This window comes from Lates calcarifer, linkage group LG6, assembly GCF_001640805.2.
Source record: "Lates calcarifer isolate ASB-BC8 linkage group LG6, TLL_Latcal_v3, whole genome shotgun sequence".
Lineage (NCBI taxonomy): Eukaryota > Metazoa > Chordata > Actinopteri > Centropomidae > Lates > Lates calcarifer.
This window is the reverse complement of record NC_066838.1, coordinates 15,394,007-15,418,546: the sequence shown is the minus strand read 5'-3', so window position 1 is coordinate 15,418,546 and position 24,540 is coordinate 15,394,007. Positions and strand designations below refer to the sequence as shown.

The 24,540-nt window shown below is 43.4% G+C and overlaps 1 protein-coding gene across 9 annotated transcripts in view; it reads left to right on the top strand.

Annotated features, from left to right (window-relative positions):
* Window positions 1-24,540, top strand: part of LOC108877885 (ERC protein 2) — a 147,573-nt gene that overhangs the window by 83,619 nt on the left and 39,414 nt on the right. For all 9 annotated transcript variants that reach the window (XM_051071283.1, XM_051071278.1, XM_051071277.1 and 6 more), the window contains one exon: window positions 21,171-21,318. In XM_051071283.1, the coding sequence (XP_050927240.1) occupies window positions 21,171-21,318 (148 nt within the window). The remainder of the gene's footprint in view (window positions 1-21,170; window positions 21,319-24,540) is intronic.

Genomic DNA, 24,540 nt, shown 5'->3' with positions numbered 1-24,540 from the left:
ACCTGTTTACATTTAGATTTTCACACAAGGAAGCTTACATGGAAGTGCAAGAACTTAAAAATAAAAATGTAGTTGGAGCAAAAAAGGTTTTCATGCATTTCAGGCTGAGTTAGAGAGGATGATGTTCTGATAAAAGAGAAGATAATTACATGTTTTATATCTAATTATATTCATAATATGCACATGATATTATATGAATACAATTTTACCTTCACTTTCTTTTATTTGCATAATCACGTGGAATTGTTGCAGCATTTTATTTTCTGTAGATCATAGGAAGAGTAGCATTATTGCACTAGTAAAAGCTAATGGAGATTCATATACAGAAATAAAGGTATTAACAGGCAATATAAATAAATGTTTATCACAATGTAACTGCAGGCGCTTGCTTTCTTTGCCACTCTACAAAAGCAAAATTAAGCAAAATATCAACTATATTTAACGCTCACTCCTTATTATCATGCCATTTACTCAAAACCTTCACGCAAAGACAAATGACTGATTCTACATGATGAAAATGTATCAAGTCCTAGAACCTGTAACTCCCGAAATTCACTACTGTCTATGAAGTGCGTTCGTGTATCCATTTGTTGGCTACTTACAGTAACCCATGGCATAATGAAGCTTAGAGTAGTAGCGACGTTATGACTTTCAAATCCCCATCGTAGACATCCTGTCTGCACAGCGCCATCGCCATGGTTACGCTGACTAAACACAGAGAGACCAGCTGTACTGGCAAGGTCATGTCCCTGCTACGCTGATCTCTCTGAGGGGCCTGGACACACACACACACCCCTCACAAGTTCACACACGGATATACACGCACCCTCACACGCATTTACTGAAACACATCGGCACTGTAGAAGTCTGTTTGCACATTCATATATTTAACCAAACAGTATTGCGTTCACTTGTATTGTTTTGAAATTACATTCACATATACTGGCAAAAGCTCATGTATAGCTACAAGCACACAGATGCATGCAAGGGCTTACTATAGCAGAAGCACACATGTATCCACATTCACACAGCCACATGCTCACAGGTATGGTGTTACAGCGCCATTGTTGTGATAGGTAATGATGAGACATGGAAGGTCAGCACAGCATGTGAAAGGGATTCTCTGTATTGCAGTGATGAGGCGGGGCTGACCACACATCACCTTCCTCTCCCCTCCGAGCAAGTTTGTATGCGTGTCGCCTCGTGGGAACTTCAGGCCATTCATCATGTCTGTCTGTGCTCTTGTGCCCTCTGACATGCGTGTTTACCTTCGACATGTGTGTCGGCTGTCGGGCCCGTAGGTGTGTTATTATGTCAGGGCCTAGGCATGCTCCACCCTACTCCTCCTCCTCCTTTGAGGTTTTGTCAATGGAGGGCTTCATCACATGGAAATCCCTGCTTCTGAATCCTTGTTCAGTACAGTACGGTAATGACAGACTTCTACCTGGGTCCCGTACAATAAGCTTCGAGGGTGGAGAGAACAGTCCAAAGATACAAGTGTGAGGTTTGCCTAGCCCAGTCAGTTTCTGAATTGGACGTTGCACTGTTAAGCTAATGCAACTGGAAGTTAAGTGCCTTAAATTTAAATTCCATTTGTCCCAGAACATGTTATTCTCTTGGACTGTACTCTGCAACCGTCATGTCTTGAACTCACTTCTCTCAGGGTTTGGCTGTTCTAGCATCAATTATGGTTATTTTTTATCACTACTTATTAATATTTTATTGGCACTTATATCCACATAGTATTTTTGGCAAGCAATGGCCCACCCAGTAAATATGAATTGGAAGCTTTGTGTCCTATATAGTATGTAAACCCTGCCGTTTTGTAAAACTGGCACACGAACGTATACGCGCTCTGTTTGGGTTGCTGACACAGTGGAGAGCATATGTGAGCCATGGAGTGGCTGGGGTGAAGTGACATTGTCTCCTAAAGTTAGCATATGAGTGACTGCTAGGCTTGAGCTGTCATGTGAAATTGATGTTGGACTGAAAGATATGTTGACGCTCAGAAGACATCGGGAGGATCGTGCAAATCTGTGTGTGTTTAGTTAAACTGATAGACAGAGATGGAAGAGTCTTTCCAGAGACAGAAAGAACTTCTTGTCCTAATCTGAGGACTGACATTGTTCAGATGGGGCAAATGGGACACACAAAAACAAGAAGAATGCAGTGATTGACAACCGGAGGGGAAGACAGGGAGGCCACGACAAGGAGGCAACGGGAAGATGTTGCATGTGGAAACTGCTCTCAGCTTCGTAGTGAGTCACAGTTTGCCTCACCAGAGTAAAATCAGTCTTTCATTGTCTACTCTTACTTTTACTCCATCACTCTTTTAACACTGGCCTCCTTAACTTCCTCCGAGTATTAAGTGGTCCACCTCCCTCTCTTTTTTTGTCTGTTTTTCTCCTTTTGTCTTGTTCTATCTTAGGACGGGTGGAAGAAGGCCTGGAATTTATCACACATACCTAATAATTACTATCACAGGAAATGGTCCTTAGGAAGTAGGTGCACTAGCCCTGCTAATTAGTGTCAGTCGCAAACACACATGCACGCGCACATTCTTGCATGCACACACACACACACACACACAGAGCTAATTAGAGTCATTTGGCTGGTGTAGAAATCTTGGGAAAGCCTGATCTGATTGGCCTTGGGGATACTAACACCCCCGAGTTTACCCGCTTGTATAAGTCTCAAGACTAATTGATTGGAAGTCCTGTGTGTGCATGTCTGTGTGTGTTTGTGCGTGGGAGCATTTAAGTGGGTGCATGAGTGGGCAATTGATTAGGTGGGCCCTGCAGCCATAAAGAGACACAGCACCCAGAGGTGACCGGTGACGGCCTCCTTAACAGCAGTCCTGCCCTCAGGGTCACCAAAGGAATGAGGGGAAGGAGGGGGTCAAGTGAGGAGGTGCTGTCAGTGTAGGTAGATATAGCCATGCCACTAAAGCAAATCCGTATGTATATATATATATATATACAGATAGATGGCAACAGAGTTGGAGATGGAGGAAGGGGTTAATTGACAAGTGTGCAGCAGTGAGAGATCGCAGAATGAAGCAGGGATGGGTTATTTTAAATGCAGCTGCATGTAATATGTTGTTGGATGTGCTGTGTTGTAAAACAGCCATTAAAACAGTGGCTTAGTGAAATGCCCACATGGTTTACCATTATGGGCACATGAAATACTGGTGTACCCACACAAGTGAGTCAGTGGGACTTACTGGCATATATTCACACACTGTAAACACCTCCAAACCTCTGTGGTTGGCACACACACCTGAGCCCTGACTCCTGTTTTTCCTCCTCTGAGGCTTCTCTGGCTACATCTGTCTGCCTTTATCTGGGTGTAAGCGCAGTACATCTCTGGCTGGTCTGTCGGCGTTTTTTTTTCTCCCTTCGTTTCACGAATTGTACACATCAAATTACAGATTCTTTAATGGCAGAATGTTGAAAACTTTCCCTGCAGTTTTACTTCTACACATTTTCGCCTAGTTTTCATCAATCACAGTAACATATTGTTACATAAAGACTTCAACGAAGCCTTAGTCCCTCTGACTCTTTGTTGGTTTGACTGGGGTTTTATTGGCCCTGCACATCTCTCAGTCTTGCTGAGATGGTTCCCAGGAGGTTTTAATAGAGAACAATAGTAGAACGGACCGCTTCCCAGCACTGCGCCGCTCCAACGCTGCACACCAGTCAGCATACACCACAGCAGCCCTTGGCACTTCTGGATTGTGTGTGTGTGTCTGATCTGGTTAATTCAGGGATGTAGACCCAAACTGTAATTATCATTATGTACTTCTCGGCAGTGGCAGGAAACAGCCCAAGCAAGTTTGGATGAGCGTGTGTATCCTCACTGATGTGCACTGAATGTGTTTGTGTGCGAAGAACAACATGTGCATACATGAATTTGTCTGTGTGTATGTGTGTGTGCGTGCATGCATGTGTACACTTTGGAGCAATGATGTGAGGAGCATGACAGCTATTAGCAGTGAAAGATAAGCAGATTGTGCCAGTGGCTATGTGATGATTTTTCCTGCTCTTGTTTTGGCCCTGCTCTTGTTCATTTGGTCTCTGCTAAATGGAGACATATTGGAAACATGACTGTTCTCTCAGGGGCCGGTGGGTATCCAGAGTTTAGGACTGGAAAGGAGAGGAGAGGAGAAGAAATGAGAGGAAAGTGGAAGAAGAGGAAATGAAAGGAGAAGGGTGGAAAGAGAATAAGAAGAAAATAAAAACAAAATCAGGAGAGAAGGAAGGGGTCACGGGAGTTAAGCTCGCCACTAGGATTTCAAATCTCATAAAAACGAAAACTACATTTGCCTTATTTGTTTGCGGACAGAAATTACCATTCACAAGCATCACAAACATTGTTAACTTTCACAACTCAGCAATAAAGGTTTTGCCTCATTTTTACGATATCAGAGTTGAGTTGTCTAGGAAAAAGCCAAATAAAAGCCACTGAAAAGAGACGGAAAGAGAAAAAAAACACACACTCACAAAACTAAAACCCAAAGTTTATTTGGAGCAAGCGTCACATCTATTCAAAATGGCAACCGCAGTTTAATCTGTGTAGTCCTTCATCTTTAAAGCTAGCATCAATGAGACAGAGGAGGCCTTCATGTGGGCGGACAGACTGCGTAGAGACAGGACTGGTCACCACTAAACAAACAAAACAGGAATCCTGCAGAGACAAGAATGGCCAGAGGGAGAGTGAGCAAAGACAATGGCATGATTTTCAGGCTGTAGATTAAACACAGAATATAGACAGCGTGTGTATGCATGATTGAAAATGTGGGCATTCATGAACGTCTTGACATGAAAGATATGCATGTTTACGTCTGGAGCAATTTACTGTAAGTCAGGATCAGAGAACTGTGGAATATGTTGTTGTGTCATTTTGCCGTGTCATGTCAACATGCAATATTCAAAGCCTGGACAAGACAGTATGTGTGTACCCTGACATTACTGCAACTGTTTTTAAATATGTATACATCTTTTATCGTAAAGTGTGGGCAAGAGTTTGACGTTACTTTCACAGAGGTTGTGGTGTGTTTCCACTGACGCATTTTGGATTTTAAAAATCCAAATCTTCTCATAACTTGGTTAAACTGGAATGCACAAACGTAATTCATACAGTGCAGGAATCACCAGAACTTACATAAAGAATCGCTCCATGTAACTGTAACAGATCTTGCCCCATTAGTACACATCATCTAAATTTTTTTCTTCAATGTTAAACATAATGAAGTTGATGTTGATGTCTTACAATGCAAACAGGGACTGTTAAGTGAAACAGCATGACTTTTCAAGAAGCCTTCAAAAAATGGAGCTGAGATGTAGGATATGTAATTGACATGGCTAAATAACAACATTTTACTTGCTGTAGAAATATTACAAAGTACTTGCACAACAGGAAGTCTTATAAACTGATGCACTGTATTGAAAAATAGTGATAAGCAGTGGGCCTGATCTTTTACTTTTACTCTTTTACTTCTTTATTACAAATGGAAATAAAGAATGAATAAGTTTTTGTTTGACACATGCATGGAAAAAAGAAAAATGCATAAAATTTAAACTTACTGTAAACTGTAATTCTACTGAGATTGTGATTTCAGAGCAGCCTAATTTATCTGGCAAATAACATGCCCAGTTAAGACATGAACTGACTTTGCCTTGAGCCTGTAAATAAATAAAGTGAAAAACGTTCTGAAGGATTTAGTTCCGACTAACACAGAGTAAACAGGTGCACTTAAACACGTGTGTCTTAAATATACAGGCGTTGCGCAAGATATCATTTCAATGTGAAATCAAAAACGAAGTAAAATCCCTGTTCTTTTTTTTTCTTGTGTGTCTTGCTCTGCCTCTTCCTCTGTCACACGCACACACATACACACTCACAGTAACATGCATTGACATATCTGACATGTCTTTGGTCCGCTCTAGCCACAGGTCTCTGGGTTCAGCATTTACTGAAATCAAATGTGTGTGTTTGGCCTTGGGTTACACACTCGATTGAATTAGAGAAATGGTGTGCATATGCACACGCACTGACTTACACACATGCACACACACACACACACACACACACACAGACATGGCCTCACCGGGACACAGATCTCTATTAAGTTAAAAAAGAGAGTTGAGTGTCTTCTTCCATTGCAAGGGCTTTTATGTGATAAGATCAGCTTGGGGTGCTCTCCTATGCAGGATTCCTGAGCACATCAAACAACAGTAAACCACATCACAGAGGCAGGAAGAGCTCAGCTCCATTAACCAGCCCATAAAGAACATGTGTGTGTGTAACAGGAGAGCTGCGCTAGCCACTACAAAAGGTTTACACACATAGGACAAACATAGTGAGGTATGCAGTCCCCTGACATACAAAGAAATTGATGAGCATTTTAGTGCAAGTGCACATACGTGTGCTCACTCTCAAAAGCGTTGCTGTGTGTGTTTGTGGTGCAAGGAGGCAACAAGGACTATCACTGATCAGAGATGTTGTCGTTTGCATATGCATATATCCGCAGAAATGCACACACACACACACGCACATGTGTACATCATTGTGGCTTTATCAATAACATCTGAGCACATTCTGCATTTCATTCATTCTGAGCGGGTCTGAAGCTTAAAGTAATGGTCTGGTTTAAAAAAGTGGCACACAGGCTGGGGCTGCAGTAATGGCCTGGTAACTCAGTGACATGAAAAAAAAACAACAAGAATTCAGGAATCTGTTTGCTGGCCAGATGGCAATCATTAACTTTATTAGTACACAACTGGTACACTACACAAACACACACACACACACACACACACACACACACACACACTCTACCTCAACACCCTCTCTACAACTACAACACTGCTCCATCTCTCCATCCTGTCCTCCTCCACTTTTTGCAGAAAGAGAAGTCTCCCTTATGAGGTGTTTAGTGACAAAAGGCCAAAGAGACACCCCAAATACAGCAAGGGAGAGACAGAAAGACAAAGAGAGAGGAGGAGAGAGTTTGAGGAGGGGGGGCCGGGATGGGGGTGCAGAGGGAGAAAGGGGTTGACCCAGATTGAGTTTACCCATTTTTCTTACATTGATTTGAAACAGATCTTCAGTGTGTCTGCTGTCCAAGCCGCAGGCAGCGAGATATCACCCTCTGCTTGGGCTCCAGAGGATCTGATTCAAACTGGATGTCCATCCGTCACTGTGACTGGCCCTGCTCTGCCATGACAGGATGTCTTAATTATCTACTGTGCCGAGGCGAAGTTTGATAATCAAAATATAGGGAATAAAAATTGCATGTTTTAAACTGCATCAAAATAATAGCACAGTCAGGAAAGCAAGTAGGTGTATCATCATAATGTGGATGGAGAAAATTTGTCCCAATGACAGTATGAAATGGAGACACAGGGCCCACCCGGCTCCCAGCTAAACCATCCTAATGTGTATTAATCCTGAGGATTAGGCTCCCTGCTAGCATTACATGCATCCCCATGCCAGTCAGCGATGTTCTGCCCACTGAGGTTAACATTTAATACTGAAGATGACATACACACAAACAATGTTATTGCCACTGATGCCACACACTGATGCCCAGAACAGAGTGAGCACACAAATGTTGCAAGTGTGTGTGTGTGTGTGTGTGCGCGTGTTGTGGATGGAGACTGATGGTAGCAGAGACTGGTGGATAGTGAGAGGGGGGGAAACAGAGGGTGTTCAGAGAGGAGTTATGCTCTATGGCAGGCCCTAATTGCTTGCGGCTCCTGTTGTGTGTTTGGCTTTGTTTGAGCATGTCCAATATAACCAGTCACAGGGGAGCCTCTGCCAGAGCAAACACACACACACACACACACACACACACACACACACACAAACACACAGGGCTGAGCTGTAGAGAAGGCTTTTATGGTGCTGAAGACTTCAGTAACATGACACCTAGGGCAAACACTGAGTAATAAAGCAATTGCGGCACATTGTTTAGATCCTCATCCTGGCATGGTTTGTTTATCAGACTCAAGAGTGTCTCAGTTTCCTCACATCAGTGTCCTGACATGTCACTTTGGGGGCTCGGCCTGCTGTAAACACATGCACATGCACACAGAGACATTGGCACAAACAATACACATGCAGGATAAACACTAAATCCATTCATGCACATTCGCACAGGAGCACAGGCCCACATGTATCTGCATGCACGCCACCCAGCAGACATCTTGACATGTCAGTCACGGCGCGTTTCGTGCCAGTGTTTCCCCAAACCTCTAAGCAAGCTTCCTGGTATGTCTGACTGCATGACTGCAGATAAAAGAGCAATAAACATTTCTTTCGTGCTTGCTAACTCATATTCCTCACATGCTCCTCACCTCCTTTTAAAGTTGATGTTCTGTGACACAGACAGATTTTCATGTCAAAATGTTTGTACGTGTGTCTGTACCTTTCCCAGCAAGAGGCTATTTTGGATCTTCTGGAGCTCCAAGGTGGTCCCCAGCCCATCCTCTGCACAAAAGACGCAAGCTGTTTGTTAATGCGCACCATGCCGTCACAGTGTAGCTGTAAAATGAACCCAGTCTTTTTGGAGTTGTAAGAGACTTTCTGACTATCTGCCACTTTCTCTGTTAATACTCCCTTTCTGCAGTATCTCAGTAGGTTTCTCCTTCAAAGTCTAGGAAACACAAAAACACACCTGCATTCTCTCTGTTGTATCTAACAGTGGCAGGAGACCTAACAGCTCCGAAACAGACACAGTGTTCATGATATTTACAAGCGTGCTCGCACACACGCTTAAACAAATCTTCACATGCATACAGGCAAAGCAGGGACCAGAGGAGATCCAGGACTGTGTCATTGTGCTCAGAGAGAATGGACAGACATCCTGTATGTAGGTCAATTGTGTGTTGTTACTGTGCAGTAGATATATCAGTTATAGTTACAGGCACCATCTGCGACATTTGTTTATTGTGTATCCTGTTGCCTATGAGTGTTTTTTTTTTTTTTTTTAGGGCAGAATCACAAAGAATTCCACAGGAAATCATTTTGTCACTTGCAAAACTGAATCATTGTGTTTCTCTGCTTTGGATAATCTGTAATAGAGAATTTGAGAATTTGTTGTCAGTTATTGTTATCGATGATTATCTGTAGCTCTGAATGAGGAAATTGATGGCAGGACACATACCCAAGCAAAATAAGATGAAGTCTGAATCTTCTCTCTCATATGTGAGGTATACCCGGGAAGATGTAATGTCAAATGTGATAGTTGAACGGCATTCCCAAAGAGAGGAGTGATGCAAGGTCAGCAAGGGTGTAGTACTCCTCTAAGTCTATAGTTTCGATTGTGTGTGTGTGTGAGAGAGAGAGAGAGAGGGACAGGGTAAATTTGAGCATACATGAGGAACTCATTTAGTTAATGAACCTGCTCTCACCCACAACTCTCCAGTGTCAGTGGAGCACGTCCTCGCCTCCACACAAAACAACACATCGTAATACTTTTAACTGCCTGGTCACAGCATGCACACGCACACACACACACATACACACTCACACACATAGAGGCAGATTCATCAAGCCATGTCCATCCAACACATATAAAACACAAACACATTTTGAATTTGTTTCTACATTTCAAGTTTATGTATTCCTCTTAAGAGGCCTGACATATATTTAGTGCGGCATTATAACAAGCTTGAATTCCTACCGAAACTCTTGAGCATCACATTCAAGCAACCACAGAGTGATCATTTCAAGAATCAAAAGCTAGGAAAAAAAATAGAACAACTTGTTTGCACACATACACACACTCCTGTATGTAACCATAGCCAGCAAAAGCACTGAGTGGAAGCCATTGTTAAAATAACTGTGATGTAATCTACCAGGGGAGCTGGCTCGGCCGTGTATGTGTGTGTTATCTATCTGGAAATCAGTGAGTCTGTCAGCAGCATCTGACTGCACACTACCACTGGTCTCTTTATTAAAAACCAGACGTATGCTGGAATCCATGCACAGGTGTGGGAGGGCCAGCTGGGCACTTACCACAGTTCGGCACAGTCTGTGTTTGTGTGTGTGTGTGATGTCTGTGGATCAGTTTGTATTTTTATGCAGTTTGTGAGAGAAAGCAGACAAAACACAACAAGGACTAAAGGAAGCTGTACTCAGTCCAGTAAGAAAACCAGGCAGGGAGGACGAAGGTCAAAGAGCAAGCGTAGTGTTTTTTTGTTTTTTTTTTTGCTGCAGTGATTACAAGGCACACAATTTTGCTGTTTCATGCTTGCGTGTGTGTGCACGTGTCTGCAATTGCAGCTTCAGTTTTCATACTCTCGTAAAATTTATGAACACGCACTCAACTTTCTACGGACCAGAAGTGCCATCATGACAAGAGCATGAGTTGTTTGAATGTGTCTTCTCGCACGAAGGTTATTCACAACCATACTTTAGTAAGTAGTAAGAGTATTTTTCTATTGGGAATTCACACCATCTGCCGAACAAGCAAATGCAATGACACAACAGGTTCAGTGTACCAGAGGCGTGATCTGTCTACACCAGCTTCAACGTACAAATTACCCAGATTATAGAGCGGTGTGGGTGTACATGTCTGTCTGTGTGTGTTTGTGTGTGCACGTGTGTGTTCTTGTGTCTACCTGTGTCTGTGCGCGGTGTGCCGATGCAGCTCAGTGTGTCTTTTAATGTTGGAACCCATGACTGTAAGTTTATCTGAGTGAGTGTGTGTGCGTGAACATGCTCAGATATGTGTGTGTGTGTATGTGTGTATTCCTGTGTGTATTGACAGGGAAATAATAGTGATGTTTTTTATCAGAAGACCAGGTAGTAATCATGTCACTCTTTGATCCCATGATCCTCACTGATCTGTCTAAATATACAGCAGACCTGTCCAGGCCTGGCAACAGCTCCTCTAATCAGCACCCTCACTCAGCCCACTCTGTGTGTGTGTGTGTGTGTGTGTGTGTGTGTGTCAGAGACAGAGAGAGAAACTGTCTGCATTTCTGTCTCTCTTTCATAATTTCTTGCTTTGAATGTATTTTCCTCCCTACACACTTAAAAGCACTTTAAAGCTGGGCTAATGAAGTCTATATAAGTTAGTATGTGGTCAGAGTGTGTTTGTGTAGCAGACTATAAAGAAAGCATGTGGTTCTTGCTGCTTCAACACAAAGCAGAGCAGTTTGAGCTTTTTTTTGTTTTACTTGCATTTTACTATCCTTCATTAAAAAAAACTATTTACCAAGGTTGGAATTAGAGGATTGCTAATTATTAGCAGATGTGTGTGTACTGTACGTGTATGAGTTCAGTCTACACAGTAATTTATTTGAAAGCAGCTTTGCACATGCAGGAGGTAAGTACATTTACTCAAGCACAGTATTTAAGGACACTCATATTTCCTTAGTGTCTTTATTTTTTGACTCCACAACATATGAGAAGGAAAATACCGTACATTTTAACTCCACTGCCCTATAGTTACTTTAGTAGTTATTTTACAGATAAAGTTTATGATCAGCTCATAATCATGATGTTATATTGTCATATTAGCAGTATAGAAATAAATTTGAATTAGCCACACCTCAAACAGCTACAACATTAAAATGTGTCCTAGGTAAAAATAATATAATTACACAAAAATAAAAATAAATTAATAATAATGTAACATTGGGGGCCATTCTGCCTAATCAGCACTTTTACTTATGATACTTAAGCAGATTCTACTATAAAACTTCTGTTCCTTTACTTAAATACAATTTTGAGTGCAGAGTATTTTGACTTTGTAGTATTGTAGTGGCGTGTCGAGAGTTTGTGAAAGGGTGTATTACAAAGTGTGACAGAATATCTTACGTATATTTTTGGCACTGTGCACACTGTCCTCAGGATATATGTTGCAGTAACTGTGAAAAGTTATTACACTATATAATAAAGTTCCAAAACCATGTTTTTCTCTTATAAAAAATGTCTCTTCTATCATCATTAGTTACGGCTCAGGTTTCATTCTATGAAAGAAACAGCTCTGTGCTGGAAAGACATACACAACATATTCTGGGTATTGTAGTTTTCTAGCCATGCAGCTTTTATAATAGTTGAGCTCATGTGGCTGTGATTGGAAATAACTGTGATTGGCTGATGGAGTGTGGGGTGAATGTTAGTGTGACCTTGCATGTCCTTTACGCACTGACGGGAAATCGACTAGTCCAAGCTCCAAGGAAAGCTATAATTCTGAGAGTAATACAGGCCAAAGGAGCGTACACACATCTTCTCTCTCACGCACGCCTGCGCGTGCACTCGGCTCGCACAGAGCAAAGTCCTAGCTGTGCTGTAGTAACCACATTAATTGGGTTGTGTAATTGTCTGGCAAAGCATTGTGGGAAACAGCCCATACAGATCTGTCCCTTCACCTCAAACCACTTTTTAAACATGGACTCCCATCGTCATGATAGTGCTATCCAGGAAATTGCTGAACATGTGTGGATATGTGTGTTTGAGCGTGTGTGTGTTATTCTGTAATCGCCTGTATGTGTATGTGTTTCTATGGCTCCTTTAAGGGAAGTGAGTGTGGTGGCCTCCCATTCCACCGCATGTCGGCTGTGGTTCAGCTGTGGTCCACCGCCAGGCCCTACATTTGGAACACAGAAAATACACCAGGGGTACTCGCTCCCACTGTTTTCTGGACCCGTCTTTCATCAGTTTGTGTGTACGTGTGTATTTTGGGTGCACGTTTGTGTGTGTGCATGTGTAATAGCGCGCCACTATGTTGTACTCTCTGCCCCTGATATTTTAAGGCTTTTTGGCCCCACGTCATGAGTGTGCGCTGTGTTTCCAGGCTGCAGTTAGATGACCGGAGTGAGAGAACCCATACGGAGGACAGGAAAGGCAGGAGGAATGGGGAGAGAGGAAAGCAAGGCGGGTAATTGAAGGGTTCAGGGTAATACTTAGGCCAAGGATGGCTGTTTCAACGTGTTTGCATAACCTCCTTGAACTTAATATTTAGCCCCACTCCGGAGTGAGTATAGGGCACGTCGAAGCCAAATAGAGAATGATAGAGGGAGAGAGACGTCGAATGATAGAGAGGTCCAAGTCCAAGGCGGAGGTGATGCCATTCTCTCCTCCAATGTGTGGCTCCTCTCTTTGATTAGTGAAAGAAGGGGGGGAGAGATGGAATGAGAATGGAGAGAGAAAAAGACCACATACTGCGGTGGCCTTCCTGCCCAAGAGCCTGTGATGAACTTGACAGAGGGTTATATTTAACACAAGACAATACAGAGAACCTCCATTTTAAATGATGCAGCACAGAAGGTGTCCTCCTGGTATTTTCAGTTTACATAACAGACAGTTTAGAGTAGAGGCTTCTCTGTGGCTCCTCTCATCCCAGTACAGAAGGAGAGTGTGCTGAAATGATGAGTTGAATAATCAATTTGTCAGTCGAGAGAAAACAAAACAACAATTCTGATCATCAGTTAAGAGCAGAGGTCATTTAGGAAGCAAAAATGTTAAACACTTGCTTATTCCAGCTCCTCAAATTTGAGGATTTGCTCCTTTTATTTGATCTATATCACTTGGATCTTGGGCTCATGATCACACAAAAGAAAAAAAATATGTAACAATGGGCTCTGGGAAGTTATGATGTTTCATTATTTTCTGACACTAGGTGATTTTGCAGTCCCGTGTTAAAGCATGTATATGTGACAGGTGGCTCTACTTTCATCTAATGTGACCTCAACAAAACACCCTCTCCTTTGCCACATACTACAGTTTCATCTTTTGATGTTAAAAAAAAATGGGGAGGAGGGGGTTGTGGGACAGTGCTGTGGTAGGATCAGAGACAGATGAGTGAGGGGGGGACATAACTCATCAGTGTTTATACTGAGGCCTTAGTGCTCTTTCTTAACACACTGCATATGTGTGTATGTTTCCCCCTCCTCTGTGCGTGTGTGTGTGTGTGTGTGTGTGTTCTTACAGTAGTGTGACTGGGGCAGTGTTACTCATGCTTTGACCCTCACCCCTCTCTCTCAGATGACAGGGAGCTTTAAACAACCCAGCTGCTGTATGTATGTGTGTCTGTGCCTGTGCTTGTGTCTGACTGCGAGGCAGGGGAGCCCTACACGTGTGTGGTACAGTACAGTACCCCCCCACCCCACCCCACCCCACCTTGTTTCTTGTGCCCTGGGGAGACACTGTCAGTCAGCTAAGGGACGATAAAGGCAGAAAACAAACCTCCCCTTGAAGAGAATGCAAATTGCTGCTCAGCTATTGGTGGGATCCCTTGAGGTTTTAGGGTCAAAGCTCACCTTATTGGTTGAAGCTGTGTAGGCAGGCCTTGTGCCAGACAGCTCTGGAGATTGGCAGACGCTTTGACTAATCTGATTTGGATTGTGTTTTTCTCAAATTAATGTGAAAGACCGCGGTTACACGGGAAAAAGGACGCCCACGCGCGCACTCAAGCCAAACGCGGGCACGGATGGAGACACCCAAGGTCATCCAAATGGGAAAAAGCTGCCAGTGACAGTATAATAATCACTGACGTCCCATGAGGTTTTGTTTATTTATCCATCCTGTTTTTACAACAACAGGAATCCACCGACCCCTCGCTGATCCTCAGAAGGTGGTGCAATGGAGCTGGAAATTGAAAAAAAAAAAACCCTCACTGTTGGCAGTCTGTGCTTCAGTAGTTCAACATTTTAGGGGATATGCTTATTTGCTTTCTTTCAAAGACTTAGCTCAGAAGATTGATATCGGTCTGATGTTTGTGCGTTAAATAGAGCTAGACTCGGGATGTGTTTAGCTGAGCTTAGCATAAAGACTGGAAAACATGGGACACAGGTAACCTGGCTCTGTCCAAAGTGAAAAATACACCTGACAACACTTCTAAAGCTGTCTTATTTACCTGTTGTATCTTATTTATTTAATCTGTACAAAAACAGAAAATATCTAAATGTCAAATTTAGGGGAGTTAAGTGCAGGAGCTGCTGTATATAACAGTTTCTTAATCTGCCTTCACCGTCAGTGAGGACACATTTTGGTGTTGATGTACAGACACAATGGTACCTCATTGTGGCAGTAAGACAGAGGGGTGCACAGGCAGAGTCACCATGCCCACCTGTTGTTCCCCAAGAGCTCCAGCATGTAACTCCCCCAAAAGACCCAGCGATTTGAAAAACAAGATACATCAGATTCAGATATTTGACGTTTGGACAGAGCCAGGCCATCTGTCTCCCTTGCTACCAGTCCTTATGCTAAGTTAAGGTAATTGTCTTGAGCCTAGCTAAACAGAAGATTAACATAAAAAAGGCAAATACATAAAATAAATTTTCCATTATGCTGTTTATTTTAAAATCTGTCATATTAAATTTAAACTACACCCTTGTGTCTTTTAGATACCTTGCCTTGACAAGATGGTCTAAGTTTTGAGAGAAAGTTTGTCTGCATTCACACATACAAACACACCCGCACACACACATGCACAGCCACCTGGTCTCCCTCTCTCTCTCTCTCTCTCTCTCTCTCTCTCTCTCTCTCTCTCTCTCTCTCTCTCTGTTCCTCCCTGTCTGGGTCTCTCTATCTCTCTCTCTCTCCCCCCTCCCTCGGACTGGAATGCGGCGGTGGTCGTCTGGTCCTGCTCATCTCTGGGAGCAGTCAGCCATCTCTCCTCGTCCCTGCTCCCACTCTAAACATTTGGCTAGTTTTGGCAGATTTGTTGATTTTTGTCCCCTCGTATTTTCCCTCTTGTTGCTGTAAAACTGATACATACTCTTTCAATTAGGCCGACCCCCCACCCTCCTCCTCCCACCAGTCAGAGCGCTAGTGTGGGAGTGGGGGGTGAACAGAGTAAGTGGGTTGTATATTTTATTAGAGAAGTGAAAACACACACAACCTGGCCAAGTTCTGGTAGAACCATCTGCTGTCATGGATGTTTCATGGGAAGCAGGGCTCAAGGTTAGCATGTAAAGTTTAGCATTCTTGCTTGAAGCTCAGGATTAGCATGTAATGTACAATATAACTGCTCAAGAGGGATATTGGAGTTGACATGAATTTCCAAACAAGACAGGCATACAAATGTTGTTTGTGATGGGTATAAATGTATCCTATTTTACAGATTAAGATAGATAAAGGCTTTAATCCAGCACAGAAAACAGAAGGAAGTGAGTAATAGGTAGATCTGGCATGTGGCTGCAAGTTAGCTGCTACAGGTTAGCGTGGAGCTAATCCTACCTAAGGTAGCCAGAACTTGGACCTCATAAAAATGCATTTAACCTACATTTTGAGTTGAAACACAGATTTACCATCTCAACTGGCTTTGCAGTAAGCTTACCAAATGAAGCCTGAGCATGTGTTTTATGTTGGAAATAGACATTTTCCCTACCTCCTCAGTTGTAAATAACACCGTGTTCCAAGGCCATAAATAATAGTGTCACTCAACCATGCCCCATTCTCATGTCCTCTGCTTGCTCTCACCACAGGCCTCTAGTACTGCCTAGCCAGGGGCCCCCGGCTTTGTGCCGCACCTTCGCACACTCACAATCAAGGAACGGTCATAAAATGCCCGTGGAATGTTCCTGCAGAGCTGGACAGTTAGGTGGTGGAAATGCATGATCACAAACTAGAAGGACTCATAATGGATGTTCTGGGAACAGATATTAGTAGGCTCCCCATGTTTTTGCTAACAAAATACATCACACGTGCACACAAGGACATGAAAGCACAAATGTGTGCACGCATGCACACACTGCACTTAGGGGCAGACAGTATTGATGGTTCCCTCGGGCATCACACGGACGCATCTGTTTCTGTCCCACTAACTCTCCACACTCATAATTTCAAGTAAGTCATAACACAAATTATAAACACATATCCCTCAACCGTGACGCCTAGGAATAACAACATGGAGTGCGCTGAGCTGATTTAGGGTAGGCTGGGACTCTTAAATCTTTACCTTTGCTCCTTTCTTCTCTTCCTCCTCTCCTTTTCTTCCTTCTTTTCTCTCTCATGCAGCACAGGTGGCAGTCACTCTTGTCTAACACATGCTCTCCCCTGTTCTATTGCCTTCATCTCTTGCCATCTCGTCTTTTTTTGATCGTTTTTATGCTTGACCTGTTGGCTCTGCCGTGCTTTTCTCTACCCCTTCTCAGCTACACCTCACATCTTCTTCCCTTGAATTTGTCTCACGCAAATATTCGTGCGCAGTGTTTACGATCACTCTTGACCCCATCTTAACCCTTTGTCACCCAGAAATCTGTCTGACCTGCCAGTCTCCCATCTGCCCTGTGACATCACAGTCCTTGGACAGCAGCCGAACCTCAAAGATGTCTTCATCAAAATCCTCTCTCCTCATTTTTTTCCCCCTTTGTCCTGAATTATCTCCTTCCACCTCACGTCTCCTTGCCCTTCTCTTCCTCCACTCTTTGCATTCCATTTTTTCTTTCCATATCGTCTCCGCTGACCCCCCCTCTCTAATCGCATGGTCATGTACTTTAGCCATCCATCTCCCAGACCCGAATGTCTCAATGTGTCCCGGGGACCATGAAGGTTCAATTGGAATCATATGTTGCAGTCCAGTGGAGCATTTCACCCTTTATAAATAAGATGTCAGTCCAGCCTGTGCTACTCTACAGAGCCTTGTCCGCTCTCTTGCAACACCAGGATTAAATATGAGCCATGTGAGATGTATATAAATGCACATCTGTTTATGTGAGCATCATGTCTGTCTTATCAGCCAAAAATATTGTTATCTTGTAAAGAAAAAGTCGATGAGTTTTTTTGGAGATCCAGCAGTGGGATTTATTTGTCCTTTTATTGGAGTGCCTTTTGACTTCTCGGTGCAGTGGGTCTGACTTTTATGAAGAGTAATTACAAGTTTGTCATGAAAAAGCATTTTATTGTCGCCCCTTTCAATCGGACAGGAAATGAAGATAATCCTTTGTTTTTCCAGGACACGCAAAGTATAAGTTAAACAGGGAGTGAGACAAGAAGGGAGGAAAAAGAGAGGCTTCACCCGCTCAAGATCAGCCAGAAGATACAGTACAAGCATTTGTCTTTATGTGTGTGGTGTGTGTGTGTGTATGTCAGATAGATGAATCCCATCCTGCTAGATTTATGGGCATTGCAAGTGTGTTCTACATCGAATGCCAAGTGGCCGCTCAAATTAGATGTGATTAAATACTCCAGTGTGATTCAGGTTCAAAGACTGTTAGTAATGTTAATCAGCAGGCGCACACACCATGCACACACAATCACTGATTGAGGATGTGGGAGACAAAGTTTACAGGCTGGCTAATCATAATAATGCCCCCTTTTATTGTTTTAGGAAGACATCACTCAGCAGAATCCTGCAGTGCTACATGGAGAGCAGGCAAAAGGGGAGACAGCACACTAATCTGCTGTGTTAATTTAGAGACTGGAAGTGATTTAGCTTGCAGTGAGGCGTGGGGGCCACTTTGGTTCAGAGGTTTTCATTCAATCAGGCTCAGAATGTCCAATGGTCGATTGATGATTTTCAGTTGGGAAGTCTGTACCTGTGCGAAGGAATGCAAGTGAGATGGATGTGACAGCCATGTCATCACAAAAAGCAGAATATAGTATGTTTTGGTCATAAATAGACAGTAATTATAATAATTATTTGAGGATAGCTTCTTTGTAGATGTCAACAATTGCAGCAAATGCCACAGACAATGTCTAAAACATCAGACAGACTGTGACAACTTGGGTTTTGTGCATGGCTTTTCTTTAGTTGGGGTAAACTGGGAGTGTGTCACTGCAACAGTCACTGGTGTAAACAAAGTATCGCATCATTATTATCTTATCTGTGGCTAAAACCATGTCTTTCATTGATTCAGGGGAGGCAACTTGATGAATGTGAGTATTACAATCTGTGATGAAGTGCCTCACTGGTGGTCAGAAAGAGACTGATTTCTGTTTCTTTTTGTGATACGTATATTGATAAGATGAACCTCTTTAACTGAGGAAGGGGTCAGTGACCCTAACCTTTCACCGCACTCTTTTCTTGCACCACGTTGGCCCTGCGTTTCATGAATCACCCTCTTAGATTGCCCAAGTATGCAGCTTTGTTCTTACCAGGGACTGTATAATTCAGAGGAATACACAGAGTAATTATTCTGTGTGTATTTCCAGTTGCATACTGGCCTTAATAGACTAAATTCTCAAGCTGCGTTTGCATGCAGTTGACTCTGAATGAAATGAGGAAAAGTGTGGCTATGAGACTCCTGGGATGTTATTGGGTTTTGCTGGTTTCCATGTCTGGCAGTGTGGTGCTAAGATGGCCGTCCTGCAAGTAGGTTAGGGCTGTTAATCTGACACATTGTTTATGAACAGCGACACATTGTGCCACATTCCTTACCCATATATGACTCTGTGCATCACCTCTTCACTCTATTTAACACAGCCAGAGATAACGTAATGGAACTGGTATGCCATTCACCAAAATGCAAAATTCCTCATTAAGTTTGTTGATGGATGGATGAAAAATTTGAGTATAATATATTGAGTAGAATTTAAAAATCTATCACACTGTTGTTTGTCTTGTTGATTTTTTCTTTACTGTGGATTTATTGATGTGATTTAAAATTAAAAATTCTTTTAACCTTTTTACACTGTGAATGGCCAGGTCAATCAGAATAGGCCCGCTCTGGTACAAGTCCAGTATAGGTCTGTGTGTGTATGTGTGTGTGTTCCCATTACAGTGAGCATTAAAAAGAATAACAGTGGAGGTGTGGGGAGACGAAAAGTGTCACATCGGTCCTGCTCGGTGATTAATGGTGTGATTAGCTGCTCCGATCCATGTCAGAACACACATGCATGCGCGCACGAATATGCGCACAACATGCGAGCGCACACTCGAGCACACACGCAAACACAGAGGGGCCTATTAAAGGCCTTGAATGGGAGAACCCAGAATCCAGATGCGGCGTGCAGATAATTGTACTAAAAACACCAAATGTGGAGTCCCAGACCAGCAGGACTTTATTCTGAGTTCAGCATGTTTATTTTCACAATTGAGTTATTTCTGCAGGGACTTAAATCATGGAATAAAAACACTCCAATGCAGGTCAATTTTTAATTGAGTCCAAAGTGTATTTTGAATGCACCCTCCCTCCTCCTCTTTCTCTGCCCCTCACCTCACACAAACCCACACATTACCTTACCATGCTGGCTTTAATGCCCTCTTAATTTCAAATGCGATTTAAGAGTCTGGAGCTCAGCTACGTTATGTTTATCCAACTTAAAATACCTTCAGTACCTCAACACTAGTTAGGGCTTGAGACTCCTGCAGTGGTCATTCAGATGAATTTTGCGGAGACAAAGACCCATACATAATTTGAGCCACAGTATATTGTACACATAAATGTGTGTGTCTAGGTTCTCTTTTTCCTTTTTAATCATATTTTTACAGTGTGCTAGGGGGTCAGTTGCCTGAGTAGAGGAGGTGTGTGTGCCTGGCTATCTGTGAGAATTTGTTTGCACTTTTGAGTTTACAAGAGAGGGAGGATAACATGCGTGTTTGTCACAACACTGGATTTACGACATCCTGCTTGACAACGAGGATAGTCATCACCAATCTGCTCTGAAGACGGGTTACGCAAGGCCTGTGGGAGTAAATCTGCGCATCTGGTTGTGTGTGTGTGTGTGTGTGTATGATGACGTTTGGGTGGTATGTTTCCTCTGCACCTGTGGACAGTCATTTGTTGTCACCCCCCCCAACACACACACACACACTCACAGGCATGCACATACATTGTGGTAACCAGTGGTGACAGAGGTAAGATGTCATATCCTCCTCAGCCTACTCTATTAGACTCCATTACACTATTACATGCCCATGAGTCACACTGAGGTACCACTAATACAGCACTTAGCAGACCACTTCAAAGATGTCTGCTTCTTTTCTGTGGAATCTCTGTCTGAGTTTAAGGAGCTTTGGGTGAGTGAGTTAGCTTGCTCTGACATATGCAATACGTACACGGACCGACAGCTGCACATGTGGATGCTGTCCACCTGTTTATATTCTAACCATGCAACATGTATTTCCACATTCTAACTTTTTTTATTTTCACTTTGGAGAATGAATATGACTCACTTTTAAGACTTTGTCCTTTTATGATAACATTCCTCCTTAACCTTTTGCACCCTGTGTTTCACATTTCCCATTCCCCACCCACCCCTCCCTTCAGGCAGCAAGCTTTGCTGGCAGCCATCAGTGAGAAGGACGCTAACATTGCCCTGCTGGAGTTATCCTCCTCCAAACGGAAGAAAGCCCAAGAGGAAGTGATGGCTCTGAAGAGGGAGAAAGACAGGCTCATGCACCAGCTCAAACAGCAGGTACATGCACCACATGCAACCACAAGCTATTTAGACATGCATATACACGATGAATCAAATTTACAGCGCTCTTGGTCTAAGAGGTTGACCGGCCTGCACATGAATCAAATGGAGCCTGGCCTTGCGGTCGCCTTTCAGGACAGACGCTGGCTTTGTGAATCAAAGCAGGGCCACAAATTCAAACCTGCTGCGGATGGCGAAGCCTTGCCTGCACTGAAACAGCTTCATGGGCAGACTTTTGAACTTTAAAACCAGGAACAGATAGAAGTTAATGATTCCTGGTAGTTAACAGAATTGACTTCCCTGCCTCAAACCGCACTTACAGCGTTCAGTCATCATAAGCCAAACCAGTCAAGCAGGAGCTGTGATTCCAAATCCAGGCACATAAACACATGTGGATAGCTATTCTCTTAATAACAATGTTGCAATCAGAGCTATTAGATGCACTCAAGTCGCAGACGTAGGGTGGTATCACTGGTGAGTCACCGGTGGATTTTTCAGTCTGACGTCTTCTGGCAAAAGAGACATAAATCCCAGCACAGTCACACACATACTGTACTTACGCACACACACACACACCTATTTCCCATGATACCCTGGCTTGCAATATGACCAAAGGCTGATGAAGGTATGTTGGTCATTAAGGTCTGGTCAGACCACATCAGTGACTGAGCAAACGTGAATGCTAATGATAATGAGGTAACAGCAGGGAGTCGACATGTACGATCTCCTGAGTCACGGGGGCTTCTGGGAAACATGGTGCATTTAAAAGTCAACAGATGCAGTGCCTTGGTGTGCATTTAAGTGCGGACCTATGTTTGCTCGTGTCTCGTAAACGGTAAACAGTTCCTAGGGGGTGCAATTCCATTCGAGGAATTTCAAGGAAAGCCTATTATCTGTTTATCGCCATTGGATGCGTCATGTTTTCCCGTTGGGTAACAAGCGGTTACAGTCCACCTGATGATGTGATGAGCTCTAATTGCCACAGTGTGGCCCCAAGGCCTGGAGCAGAGGAGAGGAGAAAAAAGGAGAAGTAAAGAAAGGAAGGGAGTGAGAAGTATATTTATAAACTTTCTTTGTCTCCACTTTCTCATGCATGAAATCCTGGTTTCTTAGAAAGCCTTTACGCACACATGCATACAATATAAATCCATGTAACTACTACTGCTAAGTGCAGCTGTGTACCAGGCAGTGCTATGGCCACCAAGCACGAGGGCCCTAAAAGTATGGGACTTTGTCATCTATTAATGTTAAGGGGTTGTAAGGTAAGTAGTTCCTCTTGTGTTACTTGGGTTCCTTCCATTCCACAGAATGAGCTCTCTGGAGGTTATGTTGTTTAACATGACACACACCGGCTCTCTGTCTTCTGACCCATTGACACACATTTCGGGATAGGTTGCCTTCCTCAGGTCCTCGGCAGCCAATGGCGGAAGGAAACTGACCAGGAAATGCCGAAGAATTATGGGACTCAGAGTCTCTGAGGAGAAAGCTGATCTGTAGACAGCAGATAGATTTACAGATAGCAGTGCCCTGTCTGACCTCCCCACATCCCTCCTTTGGTTGATCTTGTGTATGTGTGTGCACAAAGCAGGCGGTCAAAGACAAACTTTCCTTTCTCAGACAGTTTGCTTCCCTTTGAGGCACAGGCCTTCTTCAGCGCAGACAAACACACATATACAATGGTGCAGCCGCACACTCGCACCAACCCACACGAGGAGTGTGAGTGTTTAGACTTCCTGAGGAGAAAGTCAGAACAAATGCGTCCCCATGTGGGAATTCTCTGAGTGGTCCCATCCCAGTGATGGATGGCCAAAGTCAGTGGTGCTTTGAAGCTGAGAAAAGATGAATTTTGTGTGCCATTTTCTGGGACGTTCTCTGTCTCTCTTGCCTCGTTGTTTCACTCTTTCCCTTTCATTTTTGGACGTGTTTGAGCATCCATCCTCCCTCTCTGCTGAAAAGATGGATTTTGTGTTCTCAGATGTGCCATTGAGAACAGCTTATGTAAAACAATCTGGCTGCTTAGAGCCGGGTCACTGTGTTACTCTGTTTTTACTGGGATAGCATGGCAATGTTGTACACATGCACACACAGAGACCTGATTAAAGGGCTCTGTAGCTTTCCCCAGCTATCTCTTTGTTTAAGACCTTTCTTGTAGGCCCCCTACATCCATATGTGTTAATACAGCCATGCTCTAATCAGGACAGGCTTGTGATTTACAGAGGGCTTGGGCTGAGGTTTGGGATGCAGCTGTAAGCACAGCAGCGGGATCATCACTGCCATGTTTACACCAGCAGCTGCACTTTGATACACATGCAGACACACATACACCCACACTACGCAGACGTGCACTACAGGCCAAATCTGTTATGGTTAGAGATGTCAATGAAGAACTCTCCTCTCCTCTCCTCTCTTCTCTTCTCTCCCCCAGTAGTGCCACCTGTGTCTATCCCAGGCTGCCTGATCTGCAAGCAGACCTGGAGGCCATTACTGAGCTGTTTACTCTGCAAAGCCACCAATTAACACTAATTAACACACACATTCCACCACACAGACATTTTATGTGTGCACACCTTCTTCAAACATGCACACAGGAATATGTCTGTAAGGAGAGTCAGTGTGTGTGTTTTTGCATGTGTGTGTGTGTGTGTGTGTGTGTGTGTGTGTCAGTTTGAATAAACTGGATGGCCACATGTGGTCTGTCCTGACCACACAGTCAGACTCCTCCAGAAGCAATTCATCACTTCATTCGTTCGTGTTTGTGTCTCAGGTCATTAAATATTAACTGCGTGCACACACACACACACACACTCAAACACGTAGGATGTTTGGCTTCTTGTGCTACCAGATATGGTTGCAATTATATGAACAGGAACAAGTAATATGGTTCTGATTAGATTAGCAGTAAGGACTAAAACACACATCATCCTATTTGACCCTTGGCCACAAATTAGATTTGAAAATATTTCTCTGTGAGAATTAACCAGCATTGTTAAGTGCTGGTGAAGAGTCTGCATGGAGGCACCTACAGTACAGTATACTCTGTGCAGCTATAAAGTTGTTACATCAGCTGCATGGTATATGATAGTTATTGTCCTAACCTCAATGACAGGTGTCAGCTCTGTAACTATTGCATTGCGGCCAACCCCACCCAGTCACACCTGCTAGTGTCAACACCTGAGGTCATGGAGGGCCGTACACCTCAACCTAGCCTTTAACTGCTCT